General features: G+C 43.4%; 1 protein-coding gene across 4 annotated transcripts in view; it reads right to left on the reverse strand.

Annotated features, from left to right (window-relative positions):
* Positions 1-16,575, reverse strand: part of ACVR1 (activin A receptor type 1) — a 129,793-nt gene that overhangs the window by 44,549 nt on the left and 68,669 nt on the right. For all 4 annotated transcript variants that reach the window (XM_046018563.1, XM_046018565.1, XM_046018564.1 and 1 more), the window contains one exon: positions 15,367-15,440. In XM_046018563.1, the coding sequence (XP_045874519.1) occupies positions 15,367-15,440 (74 nt within the window). The remainder of the gene's footprint in view (positions 1-15,366; positions 15,441-16,575) is intronic.

Raw genomic sequence — 16,575 nt, forward strand, 5'->3', positions numbered from 1 at the left:
ACTAAGTCAAAGGGATTCATTCATTTATTAAACACTCTCCTTGAATCTTTATATCCCTCCACTAACTGTACACAAGTGGCCTGGGGTTAACTGCCTTTAAATAGGTCATTCTTCTTAAGGTGTCAAAAACTATAGAGTTTTCATTGCCTCACCTCCACAATCCAGAAAGAGAAAAAAGGGGAAGAAAGATGGTCGTTAATGATACGTGATAATTAACTTAATCTCTGCTAGGAAGAACCATGAGCTCAGTCCAGCAGTGAGCTAATGGGAAAAGTACAAAGCCTGCACCAGCTTCACTTCCAATTGTGCTTCTCACCAACATTTAATCTTCTTAATTTGTATATTTCCATATAACTAATTAGCAGAGCCCTTCCTGAATCTATTTTTTCTATACCACCCAGGATAAATGAAGACCCTGAATTCCTAAGTCTATAAGAATGGCCACAAGTTCCACCCACATGCCTGCACGCACACACACATTAGTTAAATGCTACTTTGGCAGTTTCATCCAACAGAGTGGATTAGTCGAAGAGATGCCAAAAAGCTTCCTGAGCTAGGATTACTGATTCAACAAAGAAGGTTAAAAACAAGGTAGTAGCATTTTCATATCTTAATATCCACAATTCTAAGAACACAGCAGGCCCCACAATGCCCATGAGTCACTGTTCAGTCTCGTCAAAATTTAGGAATAACCGTAACATGTGTGGACCTGTGATATTTCATTTGGAGTGGTTTGGGGGTGGGGGGTGGCACCTAGGATGCGAGAGTGATCACAAAATCCCTCGTAGGGCCACAAGCAAGAGTCTGTGGGCCTTACACATCGAGGCACACCAAGGCATGGACAGTCATCTTCTGTGACTGGTTTTCAACAGGACAGACAGGAAGCGCCACATCTAATATGAAGTATTTTACACTTGCCTGTGCAAATAACTAGGAAGTGCCCTGGCAGAAGGCAGCCAGTCTACTCCACCTAATTGACATTCATTTAAATAATTCAGTAATTTAAATGTCAAGCCAAAGGTATTCCCTGTCTGCGAAGCTCCCCCACATTGTTTGTTCAAAAAGGCTCCTCCCAGCATTACTCAGTGTTATGGCTGGCACCGTGTGCCCTTTGTATCACCAGAACAAGGTCCCTATGAACACACGTGCAGCCCAGCCCTGACTGGGGGCTGCAGCCGGTCATGGGAGGGTTGGGGGCCAGCTCCACAACTAGGGGCCCAGGCTCAGAATCCCAAATCTTTTCAAAGATCTTTTTTGCTCTGGGGCACCTGGGTGGCTCAGTGGGTTAGGGCCTCTGCCTTTGGCTCAGGTCATGGTCCCAGGGTCCTGGGATTGAGCCCCACATCGGGCTCCCTGCTCGGCAGGGAGCCTGCTTCCTCCTCTCTTTCTCCCTGCCTCTCTGCCTACTTGTGATCTCTGTCTGCCAAATAAATAAATAAATCTTTAAAAAAAAAAAAAAAAAAGATCTTTCTTGCTCTGGAAGATACTCAGCTCATCCTCTGGACACAGCTACTCTTGCAGCCTAACCATAGACTGTCACAGGAAGAGGCCGAGCAAAGAGCACTGTGGACTCTTTAAGACTGTCCACAGTTTGGCATAATCTTGTACCCCAGAGAAAAAGTATTCACATTTACATTTTATTTGTTTTTTTTTTTTTTTAAGATTTTATTTATTTATTTATTTATTTTGGACAGAGACAGAGAGCACCGAAGCTGACTCCCTGCTCAGCAGGGAGCCCGATGCGGAGCTTGATCCCAGGATCAGGACATGAGCCGAGGGCAGACAGACACTTAACTAACTGATCCACCCAGGCGCCCCTCGCGTTTATGTTTTAAGTGGGACTTGACAAATCGAAGCACAACACTACGGGCTTATCCTCAGTGTTCTCAGTCATGCACTCCCTAATACTTAAAGCATTTAAACTGATTATCATTCTAAATGATGCACAAAACCTCATCTTTCCCACTAAAGTCTGACACAAAAGACAAATGAGAAAAGGCTATAAGTAGACCAGCCTGCAGCTATGACCCCAGAGGTCAGCAAAAGAAACAGACTGAATTTCTTAGAGACTCACCTCAAAGTTGCACAAATAACAATGTGGTGATTAGACTATTCTCATAAAAGTCACATAGCTCAAAATTTTATAGGCTAAAAAAAGGAACCCCAAACATCCTGGATTCCTTCCAACAGCATAAATGATTCATTCATTTGAAATGACAGCTTATATTAAGCTTATAGATACGGGAGTCCTTCCATGGCCTCCTAATCCAAGAGTGCAGCTTGGCACTTCTCCAGAATCGGAAAGCATCTGAGATCTCTGGCATTAAACAAAGGCTCAGTGACGGATTTGGCAATGCCAGGTATCACTGCCAGAAGCCTGCTCTTAAGACAGAAACACAAAGGTCAGTCCGGAACGCCTTGTGAAGGGCAACTGATGGTCTGGCAAGAAGGCAAGCTATATGCTCGGGAATACAATGCATCAAGACCCTAAGTGCTCACATTATAAAAAACCCCCACTTAGGGAACCCAAATCACTTTTTTTTTTCCTGATCAGAGAAACCAATACTTGGCCAAGTTGTAAAGCCAAGAAGAAAACATATTCCAGGAGTTAAGAAAGATCAAATAGTTTCACGTATATATTAGAATAAAAACCAAAAATGATTTCAGGATTCCCAAGATTTTGAACTGACGATGGCTACAAATGTGCCCTTCCTCCAGCATTCTGGAACTGAACAAAGGGCATCCCCATTCAGATATAGTCCTCTCTGCCTGCCATGGCTGCTGAAATAGAGACAGGGTGGTTCATGTGGCCACAAGTCCTGGTGGAGCTCATCTCCACCTCTGTAGGCTCCCCTCCATTTCTGGAAGGCCTCTCTTGCTCTAGAACGTCAGGTCCTTTAGGTATGGAATTCCCCTTGAAGGTAAGACTTCATTCCCTCCCTTCCGACACCCCATTTTCCTAGTTAGCATCCGCCTTCCCTCCGGGGAAACCCTTGTTCATACCCTCAGATTTAAAGTAGGAACCACCTGCATACGCTCCCATGCACGTGTCTGTTTGGCGACTGAATGTGCAAGTCTTTCCTCTAGACTAGAAGCACCGTGAGGGTAGGAACCGAGCCTACTCTGCTCACTGTTTTATACCCCCACCTGCCTTGGTAACAGAAAGGAGTACACGCCTGATGAGTATTTGCTTCAGAATGAATTTTCTCCTCACAAACAGGATTTAGAGGGGGGAAGAGACATGATGCCGGTTTTCAGAGCAGACTGAGCCTATAAAGTCTTTAAATGTCAGCAGAGATCTTGAGGCAAGGCTTAGTCACTGAGCCAGCATGTCTGTGCAAACCACTTCTTCTCAGAGGAGCTCGTCGGCGCATCACATCTGTTCACCTACTCCAGCTTACAAGTGTAGAAAATGAATACTTGTGGTGAGGTCCGGTAGGTGTTCTGTTTGCCTGTTTGTCCGTTCAGAGAAGGAGGTAAAACACAAGTGTCCCTAAAACAAGGAATTATTTAGTACATTAACAGAACAGCAGGGCTCTTAATGATGCTCCTTCCCTGGATGGCTGACGTGAGGTCTTTGGGCTACTATGACGCGAAGGTGACCAGAAGGCATCCTAAGCACCCTGACTCCAGCCACGTGAAGGGCGTCTTGCAGGACTTGCCTGCTCTGCAGTGAGGAAGATGCCCCCTGGTATCTGCTGCCATTTTTCTCCTCTCAGTGAAAGTAATGGCGTTTTCAGCAGGGAGTGGGGAAGAGTGAATTACATCATTTTCCCCTTCTTGCTCTGCTGAAGGTGATAAGGATTCCCAAGTCATCCTGCATTTGAACTGCTGACGCCGAGAGTGGGGGGAAAAAAAAAGTGCCATCTGTTTATTTTGTGTCTGGGCTGACTCCTTGTCTCTGAAATAATCCCTATAAAATAAGCCTTATTGCAGCAGCCACACCTTCGATTTCAAAGCCAAAAACTTGGTCTGTGTTTAAGTGACTAACAAGAACATCGTGGGGTACTGACCTAAGACAATATTGGTCTGTCTTTTCCGTGCTTTTTATGATTCCCAGAATGTAGCAAAGACACAGCTTTCCGACTTGCACCATGTTGATGAAGCAACTCTTTAACGGGGGAAAATAATGACCCCTTTTGAAGTTTGCTTCAAACTTCTTGATTCTCCGCTTCAGAGAAATACATGATTACAAGGCCTAATGGAAACTACCTACTAAGGAATTCCTTTGAAGACCAGAAAATATCCCCACCATGTATATTGACAATGCCCAGGTCTGAGGGAAGCTCTACTTACAGGAAGAGTAAGAGAGAGGACCACAGCCTGAGGGTGAAGAGAAAAGGACCTGGTGAATTATAACAAACATTTCAGGGAAGCCATTCCTGGTTTAGGTTTGAAGAGAACCGGCGATGGAGTCCCGCCCCATCCAGTGTTGAGGCTAGAAGCTCTGTTCACAGTGTGGGAAGAGGTGTGCCTGACTCATGTGGGTTGTCTCTCAACACTCCACAGGCTAACAAGGCAGTGCATGGCTTGCTCCAGTGAGGGGTTCCTAGCCAGGTTCTGTATGGAAAATTCTGGTGTTAGGAAACTCCAAACAGGGGCTCTACATGGGATAGGACAGTGGAGAAGGAACTACAGGGCGGCTTCAGAGCAAGGCTCCCCCCTCTATCTGCCCCTCTGTACCCTACCAGTAATGGGGTCTTCAAGATTGCCCATCTTGGCTCTATTTACCAGCAGCAAACCACCATCACACCCCACAGCCTTTCTGGAAGCTTTCCAACCATAGAGATAAATCCTTCAGAAGACATGTAGGGCTACAATTTGTTGGACAACAGTCTTAGAATGCCAGCCTCTAGGCATTTGGCATCTTTGGCACTTTTTAGCCAAAGGTAAAAAAAATTTTTTTTTTTTTTAATGTCCAGAATTAGTTAAATACTCCTCTCTAGCTCCCTACTCTACCCCACTCCAGAAAAAAAGCACAGAGGGAACAAGGTGCTTTCTAGGCTATTTGCTCCCAGCCTGGATGAAGACCATGAGATTAAGATATCTAAGAATAAAAAACGAGGGCAATGATCAAGCCTCAGATACTGCTACTTCCCTATCCCCTAATTTCCTAGTTCATGTCCTAAGGCCCCACCAGGCCCAGAACACCAGACAAGGTTAATTATGAGAAGAATCCCATGCCTTCGATCCCATGAATATAGGCCTTGAGCATCTGTATTCCAGCCTTTAACTTGACCTCTGCTCTGTAAATCTTCTTTCCCCTATCAGTCTAATTAATATGGTCCACAAGAATTCACTAATTCCCAAATTCAACACTTAAGAAGACTGGCTTATTAGTCATAGACTAAAGGGTCCTACAGTCACCATGACACAGTTGAGTCTGGGTCATTTTGAGCTTATTCCTTTTTAACCCCTGAGCCCACAGAAAGGCTCCGGGTGCCTACACTCAAGGTAGAAACCAAAAGCATTTTTTGAGAGTGCTGTGAACCAGAACTGGCTTTTCTTTTTTTTTTTTTTTTTTTAAAGATTTATTTATTTGACAGATAGAGATTACAAGTAGGCAGAGAGGCAGGCAGAGAGAGAGAGAGGAGGAAGCAGGCTCCCCGCTAAGCAGAGAGCCCGATGCGGGGCTCGATCCCAGGACCCTGGGATCATGACCTGAGCTGAAGGCAGAGGCTTTAACCCGCTGAGCCACCCAGGCGCCCCCAGAACTGGCTTTTCAAACACTCGTTCCCTCTCCCACCCCACCCCAGTCTCTGTGGCACAGCACACCCTTCCCAGCTTCCACAATCATCTCGGACCTTGGCAGAAGAAAGGCAGCTAAATCTGAGATGTGTCACGAGGCCACTGGCTGGGGAGCGAGAATATCTAAACACCAACGAAGGCAAAAGCAACAGACCAGAGTTTCCACAGACTCCCACTGGCTCCCATAGCTGCAGAGCCGTGACAGCCTAAAGATAACCCAAATATCTACGAAGGGTCACTTTTAAATAGTAGCTTTAATACCACCAGTCATTTCAGGAAGCATTTCCTTCCAGAGCCCGCTTCCATCCACACTGGCATGCCAACCGTGCCCAACAATGGCAAGCCTGCTGAAGAGATGAAAGCCCAGAAGGCAGTGGAAGGAGCCCCAAAGGAGGACAGACAGCCCCTTCACCTGCTGGAATTCTATCCTATGCCCACATCTGGACTGCTGAGAAAGAAGAAGCTGGCAAGGAGACCCCTTGTAGAAGTGATCTACTGACAATCATGGGGGATTCGAGAACAGGTAAAAAAAAAAAAAAAAAAAAATCAAACAAAATAGTTTAAGCCAAATGCCTCCCCGTCCTAAAGGCATTTAGGACTCTACTGAGTCTACTGAGGCAGTAGAAACCATGGATGGCTACCTTCTGGGAGTTCTTCAGGGAAGCTGCTACCTCCAAGAGAAAACGTATACCCTCAGTCTACTGGACCACGGTCTGGCCGAGCAGAAAGAACTGTATGGAGTCTTCGGCACATACTGTTATGTACGCAGCCACCGTGACCACCTGCTAAGTCCCCAAGTGCCAAAGGGACCTGCTCCGAAGAGGCTGCCTTTTGATTGTCCATTTAAGCCAGGCCCAAAGGCTCCCAAGATCTTCCTAAGAACCAATAAAATCCAGCAGTCCCTCACCTATGCACCAAGCTGAGTCCCCACTGTCCTCAATGGCAGTCGGCCAGGGCTGGTGTACAAGGGACAGGTGCTCAGTGGGCTATTTTCAGTTGCTATCAGCTCTATCGGGAGCTGCACATGCTCAGTAGGCAGGCAAGTCTGGGTTGCATTTCAAACTCCAGGCAGCCAAGAGACCTACACCTTTCACGGCTGCCAGGGCCACCAGCTGCCCTGTGCTCCTCCCAAGACGGGAGCAATGAAAACAGTATAACCTGGCCAGCCAGCATGCCAGCGAGCAGGCTGCACCTCGCATGTCACTGCCTGGGTTATTCTGAGCCGGGTTATTGACACTCCATGGCAACACAGGAACAAAGGGCCGGCGAGAGGGATTTAAATGTCCTGCAAAAGTTGCTAGAAAAGTCAGCAGCTCAGGCTTCTGTTTTCATAATGAAAGTAGTGGAATATTATTATTAGCTTATTGTGTATCTCTCCGGTGACTGTTATTTGCAAATAGTAACAACAAAGTTCTCCTCTGTGAACTAAGGTTCTGTTTTTGTTTTGCTCGCCACCATGAAATTGTTATAGTTGGGATACCTCCCAAAATACAGCATGTGGGCCTGCCCCCGACCTCATCACCACGGGACTGGTTTTCCTCAACCATTTACCTCTCACGCCACCATACCCTGAGCCCCCCCCCCACTCCCTTCCACTCCCCCCCCCACCCCCGTAACCTTTCAACAGCTCTCACTGTCCTCCGGATAGGAGACAACCCACTCATGACCCCAGGCCCTGCCAGGCCAGTAGGACCTGTGCTCCCAAGCCAGATCCCTTCTCAGGACTGCCCTGGCCATTGTGGACTGGCCGTCCATTCCTCAGCCCCACAGTTCTCGGGGTGAGGCCCTTCCTGGGCAAGAAGTCCTTCTGCATCCTCCCTTTACTGCTCTAGGGCCTGTGGAGCCTGCCAAAGTCCAGCTCCCAGAACTGCTGTCTCCAATCCCAGCCCTGTGAGATACAGAGGCCCTTCCTGTGGCTATCCCCAGTGCTGGGCTGTAACCTTTGCCTTCTGCAACTAGACTGGACTCCTTGCCAGCAGCAACCACTTCTGCTTACGCTGACATCATCTGTGCCTACCGGCATACTCACACTGACTTATCAAAGCTTGTAAGATTGTGCTGTAACTGATTCTCTTTTCCCAAACTCAGAATAAATTCTTTGAAAGACATGCTCTTTCCATAGTCTGGCTATTGTAGACATTGCTGCTATAAACATTCGGGTACACGTGCCCCTTCGGATCACTATGTTTGTATCTTTAGGGTAAATACCCAGTAGTGCAATTGCTGGGTCATAGGGTAGTTCTATTTTCAACATTTTGAGGAACCTCCATGCTGTTTTCCAGAGTGGTTGGACCAGCTTGCATTCCCACCAACAGTGGAGGAGGGGAAAGAACCTAGATGTCCATCAACAGATGAATGGATCAAGAAGATGTGGTATATATACACAATGGAATACTATGCAGCCATCAAAAGAAATGAAATCTTGCCATTTGCGACGACGTGGATGGAACTAGAGCGTATCATGCTTAGTGAAATAAGTCAATCGGAGAAAGACAACTATCATATGATCTCCCTGATATGAGGACATGGAGAAGCAACATGGGGGGGGTAGGGGGATAGGAGAAGAATAAATGAAACAAGGTGGGATTGGGAGGGAGACAAACCATAAATGACTCTTAATCTCACAAAACAAACTGGGGGTTGCTGGGGGGAGGTGGGATTGGGGGAGGGGGAGCGGGCTATGGACATTGGGGAGGGGAGGCGAACCATAAGAGACTATGGACTCTGAAAAACAACCTGAGGGTTTTGAAGGGTCAGGGGTGGGAGGTTGGGGGAACAGGTGGTGGGTGATGGGGAGGGCACGTTTTGCATGGAGCACTGGGTGTTGTGCAAAAAGAATGAATACTGTTACGCTGAAAAAATAAATAAAAAGGGAAAAAAAAAAAAAGTTCAACAACTTGACCTCTAAAACTATAAAAAAAAAAAAAAAAAAAAAAAAGAAAGACATGCTCTTATAATCTCCTCGGCCCAGACCGGTCCCTCTTATATATTTTTATTTTTATATTATAATAACCATTATTATAGCCAACATGATTTATTCATTCATTTGTCAAATATTCATTGAGCATCAACTACATACCAGGTGCTGTTTGTTGTAGACACTGGGGGTAAAATGAATACCGCCAAGTCCAGGCAGGCCTCCTCCACTCCGGGCCTCACTTTGCGCGTTTTTCCCCACAAACTCACAACCACCCTATTGTTGTCTCCTTCGTGCAGCTGCAGGAACGGCCCCTGACAGATGAGGTAACACATGCACAAGGACACATGGGAAAGAGGACGAAGATGGCTCATGACAGCGTTTGCCTTTGTCTCTCTCCTGAGAAAAGCCTGATTCCAATGCATGGCCCAGAGGTTCCATTCAGAAGACACTCTTCAACTAGCAACATCATTTACTTACCAAAACTCTCCCCAACACTCTGCAAAACTGACACGGTGAAGCCTACAAAGTAGGACACGGTGTTAAAGAGAAGTCATGACCATGTGACTCCACCTGGCAACGGGCAGTATGATACATACGGCACAGGAGTCTGACTCCCTGCCGGACTGTGGGTATCTTTGTCCACCCCCACGCCCCGCCATTATTCTTTACAGCTTTCCTGAATGGATCCATCCAAACCGGCTTGGTGCAGGTACCGGCATTGAGAAGAGGAAATAAATGCAGCAAAATAAACAATAAATAAATAAATAAATAAGGCCACTCCCATTCCAAATCACCATTCCATTACAGGCAGAGGTGGGGATTCTGTCTGTTTTGTTCTATTTCAGGTGATTTTCACTACCTCCTTCACCAAGAGAGATTTCCTTCTTCCTCCTATTCCTTCTCGCCTTCCCATATCCTTCCCACATCCTCCCAGTGTCATATCCTCAGAACGTGCGGGCTCTGCTCTAACCCATAACAAGGAATTAGATGCCGCACTTCCGCGTGGATCTAGGAAAACCCGCGGTCTGCAGAGCTCGGATTCAGCTGATTAGAAGCAGGCAGCAGCTGTCCCGGTGTTGGGACTGAGGCTGAAGAGGCACAAATGTAAACTTCCCTCTTCCTGTCAAACCACTGGCTCAGGGAGAGAGGATGATCAGGCTTCGTGGACGTGTGAAAGAAAAAAAGGCCCCAGGCCGGCTCTGCTACAGAACACACACAGCACTTGTCAGAACATTCAGCAGCAGGGATTTCCGGGCAGTGAGCTCTTGGAAGCAGACTGGAGTCACCTTTCTTAAACCTTAGGTCAAGACCCGTTCCTGGATAGGGAAATCGATTGAGGGGTTCAAGATAAGGTCTCTTTCTTTCTTTTCAAATAAAATAGAGCCGAAGAGAATGGAAAAAAAGAAAAACGAGAAAGAAGAAATGAAAGTACATTAAACATAGTAAGAGTTACTGCTGTTTTCTTCATGAATTTTTTTGTTTCAGATGCATGTGGGTCCTACCCGAAAATGTTTCTAAATGTAGATGCATTGGGTCCAACTGTAAAATGTTTCTTACTGTGAGTCACAGTGAAGTTTGAAAGTCACTCCGCCCTGGGTCTTACAGAATCTTAGAACTGACATGAGTTCTGAGTAATTATGACTATCCCGTATAATCATTATCTGTGGAAGCTTGCCTGAGGTCATGCTGGACTGCAGAAGGAAGTTCCGAGGCTGGTTAATAGTGTCTGGGAAGTTACAAAGTAATTCTTTATTGTGTCTTGTTTTCCTCGGTGTTTATTTCTTTCCAAGAGCAAAAGTCACATATATAGCACACCTACAAATTGGCTTCACTAGCTTTTCCACAAAGAGGTGATAGCAATCATCTTCTCGTTCTTGAGACCTGTCTGCATAAAAGAGAAGCCTAGAAGCCATAGCACTGCCCTCTCACTGTTGACCACAAGGAAATCATTTAACAAGCTTGGGTCTTAGATTTGTTTTCACATCTATTCAATATTTAACTTAGACTGAATTTTTAGTCTCCTCCACACCCAACTGCTACTACCCTCCACTCATAACTGCACTGAATGTGAATGTTTTTAAATGTCCATTGGAAAAAAAATTGGATGGGGCTTTAGTTTAACTGCCCACAACCGAAACAAACATTTCCCAACAAGTAAAAGCTCAAAGGAAGCTTTGTCATAGTTCACCTTACATCCACTAAGACATCATCATTCTGTTAGATAAGAAAATCTGACAACAAAGAAGCAGTATCTTAATAGTGTGTAGCTCAATCAGACATTTACAGTTTAGGTCCTAGGAATGAGTGGCAAATAGCTCACTGTATCTCCTCTCTCTCCCCAAAAAAGTCTCTCATTTGATGATGAGTCTGTGAAAAAGATTTTATTCTCAACAAACATGATAAATTATAGTAATGAGAAAAGAGAGCAACAAATTTAATAGAAACATTTCTCGTACATTCATTCACCCCCTTCAAGAACTTCCTGAATCTTCAATAATGAGAAATTCAAAGAAAGGCTTATTCTATTCTTCTCCCACAGTGGCAAAGAGGGGCACCTTTGTGGACCCTAACAAAAAGTCTATTGACATTATCCCCTTCCTTCCCTCATTGGGTAATTGGGCTGGAAAGTCTGAGTGGTGATGGCTTTGGAAACAGTAAAATCAAGTCAGCCCACAAAATAATTTAGAACTTAGAAATCTTCTCTAGGACAGGCCAAAATCTCTTGCAACAAAACTCCGCAAAAGTCCAGCCCTTGTTGCTATAATAAAATCTAACTATGGCTCGCAAATTTGATAAAATGTGGGTCATCTTAGCTTAGAAATATTTCTGAAGCAATATTCCATTTTAAGTATTTGTGTCATGGACGTCACCTGCAAATGCTCTCAGGGACAAAGGGAAAGCCAAACATGGAGGTTCTGGAACAAAAATGGACTTATCCCCAGTGGCATAAGAGCAGTATTAGAGCATGATTAGTTTTATTAATGGGAAAGGAAAGGAAGGATATACGGATAATTAGGACTCAAGTGCTCTTCTCAGTAAGAGCAAATAAAACTCTTCCTGCAGCTAGAGTTGTATATATAATGAACATGAAAAATGAATATTGGAATGAGAAAGAAAGAACACAAACCCAGGTGAAGGAGCCTGATCATTCGCTCTTACTAGCTCTCATCTCGGCTCTCAAACAGGCTGGACTGAGCTGGATTCTAGCATGCACCAGATACAATGTGCATGTGGATGTAGCTAATTTAAGGGACCAAAAAAAAAAAAAAGGGCCAAAATCTGAAGAAGATGGATAATGACTGAAACTCTTGAACACCACTCCTTAAAGTACATTATACCTTTTGTTGGCTGTGTAACTTTAAGCAAGAGGTTTCAACAATTCAAAGGCACATCCCCCCAAAACCTATCTCATGAGGGTAATCATGAGGATTATGGGAAATAACACATATAAAGCAGGTCAACATTTGGCACATATTAGCCACGCAATAAATATTACCTAAAATCATCAAAGAGGTACTTATAGTAAGCAATATTTTCTTTTTTACCCTGGAGGATTTAAGATTCCATACAACTTGAGAAATGTTCTAAACCACACTCATACTAATCAAACCCTATCAAAATCAATGTTTGGGACCTATTATATGAAGTGCTAACATTATTTTTAACTAATATTTGAGACAACACTTAGGAATAATTTGGGAGACAAAGGGGAAGAATTTCTGCTTGGGTTTTTCCCCCCGCCTCAATGAAAAAGAGTACATTACCCAAAAAAAGATACTGGAACAAAATCTCTATAGTTTTCTTATTATGCCCTAGTAATGCCATCTAGCTTCACTGAAGCACAATCAATAAGGTGTTTGCAAACATCAAACATGGGTCTATTTCTTTTTAAACTTGGTCTAAAGGTCTGCACTGGACAATGTATGGGGCTAGTGTCAAGATTTTAGTTAACTGCCCTATTATTTACCTCTTTTGGTTAACTATTTTAAACTTAACATTTGTTTTATGACTAATGTTGAATATATTAGAGTGAATTACAATCAGGGGTTCTCAGTGTGTTTTTTCAATTCCTAGTAAATATACAAAAACAAAGAGTCTTTTCACAGAATATGCTATTGACAGTTAACGAGGAGTTGAGTCATGGAGGGAAGACGGAGACTAGGGCAACTGTTATTATGATTAGAGCACTCCAGGCTGTAGCACTCACTGGATATTGCCGGCTGAAGAGAAAAAAAGCTATTGCAACTAAAGGATGATGTGCCCTTTTCCTTCCTTGAAAACATCCTTGTGGCGGTGGTATATTAAATAGCTAAACTTTAGTGGCCATCCATTTCCACTTCAGCCAGACGGACCTGTTTCATTATGTATCTTTACTGTGACATGAGAGGGTCATTTGCTGGATTCTTTGGGCAGCTGAAGAGCTAAAAGCAGGAAAAAACAACCAATGCCCCAGTTGCTGATATTGATTCATAAACGCCCTCTTCCCCTTCTCTCTTCTCCATTCTTTTTTAACTTCTCCGTCTCTATTCACACATTGCCACCCCAATTTGTCTTCCACTCTCTTTCTTTTCAATCATGCCCACAACCAGAGTTCCATCCATGATATCAAATGAAACCAAAAGGAACTGCTTAACACCATGCAGAACTGATACTATACCTAGGGAAGGGAATGGAATTTGGAGGGACTTTATTCTACCACATTCTGTAGTTTTTTTCCCCCTAGTTATCATAGTATTTAGCAATTATACAGTGGAGGAAAAATCCTAGAAAATTGCCTGTTATGTCCCAGATACTGTCAAATACTCCTTGGGGAGGAACATAACCCCCAGGTAAGAGGCAGTAATCCATCAAATTTTTCCAACTCAATTCTTATTAATTCCTACAACTTAGGACCTCTCCTCTGGTTTAAACACTTCTACTTCTTTTAAACTTACCGCACAGAACCCTTATTTTATATCTTCCTGGATATAAAATATCTTCCTAAAGACTGAAGCATTTTGAAATGTTTTTAACATACTGCTTAGAGCAGAATCTAGACTGTAGATACCCAAGTTGGTCACAACAGCACTGTCCAATAAAAACTTAATGTAAGGCCCATTATGTAATATTACATCATATAATATTATTAGAGAGCATAGAAGAAAACCCAGATGACCTTGGGTACAGCAGTAAGCAACTTTTTAGATGTACAATCTGTGAGAGAAATAATTAATAAGCTGGACTTCATTAAAATTAAAAACTTCTGGGGAGCCTGGGTCGCTCAGTGGGTTAAGCCTCTGCCTTTGGCTCAGGTCGTGATCCCAGGATCCTGGGATCGAGCCCCACATCAGGCTCTCTGCTCAGCGGGGAGCCCGCTTCCTCTCTCTCTGCCTGGCTCTCTGCCTACTTGTGATCTCTCTCTCTGTCAAATAAATAAACAAAATCTTTAAAAAAAAAAATTAAAAACTTCTGCTCTTTGAAAGACAATGGGAGAGAATGCAAAGGCAAGTCACAGAATGGGAGAAAGTATGTGCAAAAGACTCATATGACAAAGGACTGTTATTCAAAGTACACAAAGAACTCTTAAAACTCAAAAATAAGCAAACGCAATGACCTGATTTAAAAAATGGGCCAAAGATCTTCACAGACACCTCACCAAAGAAGACACACAGCTGGCAAATAAGCCCATGAAAAGATGTTCCCCCATCAGATGTCATCAGGAGAATGCAAAATAAAACAACAAGGAGACACGACCACACATCTATTAGAGGGGCCAACACCCAGAACACCGACAACAGCACACACTGGTGAGGATGTAGAGCAACAGGAGTTCTCATTCACTGTTGGCGGGAACGCAAATGGTACAGCCGCTTTGGAAGACAACTGAGAGGCTTCTTTCAAAACTGAACATACTTCACCATAAAATCCAGTAATCACAAGTCTTAGTGTTTACCCAAAGGAGCTGAAAACTTACATCCACACACAACCTGCGCATGGATGTTTATAGCAATTTTATTCATCACTGCCAAAACCTGGAAGCATCCAGTATGTCCCGTCAGTAGGTCAATGCATAAATTGTGGTCCATCCAGACAATGAAGTATCATTCAGTGCTAAAAGAAATGAGCCATTAACCCATGAGAAGACATGGAGAAACCTTAAGTGCCTATTAAAGCCAATCCAAAAAGACTCCATACTGCGTGATTCCAACTACATGTCTTTTTAGGAAACACAAAACTATGGAGGCAATAGAAAGATCAGTGGTTGCTAGTGGTAAGGAAGATGGAGGAAAGGGAGGAACAGGTGGAGTACAGAGGATTTTTAGGACAAGAGATACTCTGTATGATACTATAAGGGTAGATACATGTCATTATACATCTGTCGAAACCAACAGAATGCATAAGATGAAGAGTGAACCCTTAAGCAAATTATGCACTCGGGTGATAATGATGTTGTCAGTGTAGGTCCAGCAATCTTAACAAATGCACCGCTTCGGTGGGGGATGTTGGTAATCAGTGTGGGGGCAAGGGGCATGAGAACTCTCTATCTCCTCCTCGCAATTTTGGCGTGAACCAGAAACACTGCTTTAAAAAATAAAGTCTTAACAAAGGGGGAGAACGGAGGAGTATTAAGTATGATAGGATTAAGAACAAACTAGTTTACAGAGAGCCAAATGATACCCGGAAACTTACCCTATTCCAAACAGCTGTGAGCCACTTACCTTCCATACTCGGGGAAGGGAAAGCAATCATCATTAGCACAGGAAGGATCATCACTCCATCTACCATTGTACAACTGTGGAGGAAAAATAAGAGATAAAAGTGAAACAAAAAATTTAACTGTAGGATGACAAATTAAATTAAGCATATATCTTCAAACTGCCATTCAAGGCCTTTCTTACAAATCCCCTCACATATGTCGCCTTATTTCTTGCTTAATTTAAACATATACCCTTTACGTAGATCTGAGCAAATCATCTTAAGGAGTTCATCAGATTTACCTCGTACTGGCGGCCACTCTAAGGTAACTACCCTCTTATAGAGAATTCAGTAGGGACAGGAAAAATTCTCAGCTATAAGGCTAACCATTCTCAAAGAATTTTATGTTCGAATTTTATCTTAGCCTATGAAATGCAAAAATGGCACTAAATTTAAAAACTCTGAGAAGCATGAATAAACTGTTATAACATGATGTTAAAGATTAAGTGACTGAATAATTCAAGCCAAATTACTCTGTTTGAACCTTACTCCTCCTTTGAAAGAATCGGATGTGGAGGACCACCACACACCCCAAAACAGGACCAACAATAACAACAACCACCAAAACCAAAACCAAAATACCTACAACTTATCCCTCATCTATCGCAAAGCAATGCATTCTTACACAAACTCCAAATTTAACAAAGAATACATATAACCAAGACAGGAAGAAATCTTCTAAGTTTATAATATATCAAATCATGCAAATGAGAGAAATTAAGTTACCTGATATAAATTTCAGGTTGATATTGCTGTGAAACTATATTAACAAAATTTCAATTCTTCTAAGTCAAAAGACTACAACAAAGAACTTATCCATTTAAATAATTCCTATAAAAATTTTAGGAAGGGGCGCCTGGGTGGCTCAGTGGGTTAAGACTCTGCCTTTGGCTCAGGTCATGGTCTCAGGGTCCTGGGATCAAGCCCCGCATCAGGCTCTCTGCTCAGCGGGGAGCCTGCTTCGCCCTCTCTCTCTGCCTGTCTCTCTACCTACTTGTGATCTCTCTCTCTGTGTGTCAAATAAATAAATTAAAAAATCTTTAAAAAAAATTTAAGAATATGATGAGTTTGGGTACACTAATTCTTTAGTAATACAAGAAATAATTTTAGTAAACAAGAAATAATTTATACAAATTAAAACTTTGATTAGCTGTGATTTTCTGGATGGTAAA

Source organism: Meles meles, chromosome 9 (assembly GCF_922984935.1).
Source record: "Meles meles chromosome 9, mMelMel3.1 paternal haplotype, whole genome shotgun sequence".
Classification (NCBI taxonomy): domain Eukaryota; kingdom Metazoa; phylum Chordata; class Mammalia; order Carnivora; family Mustelidae; genus Meles; species Meles meles.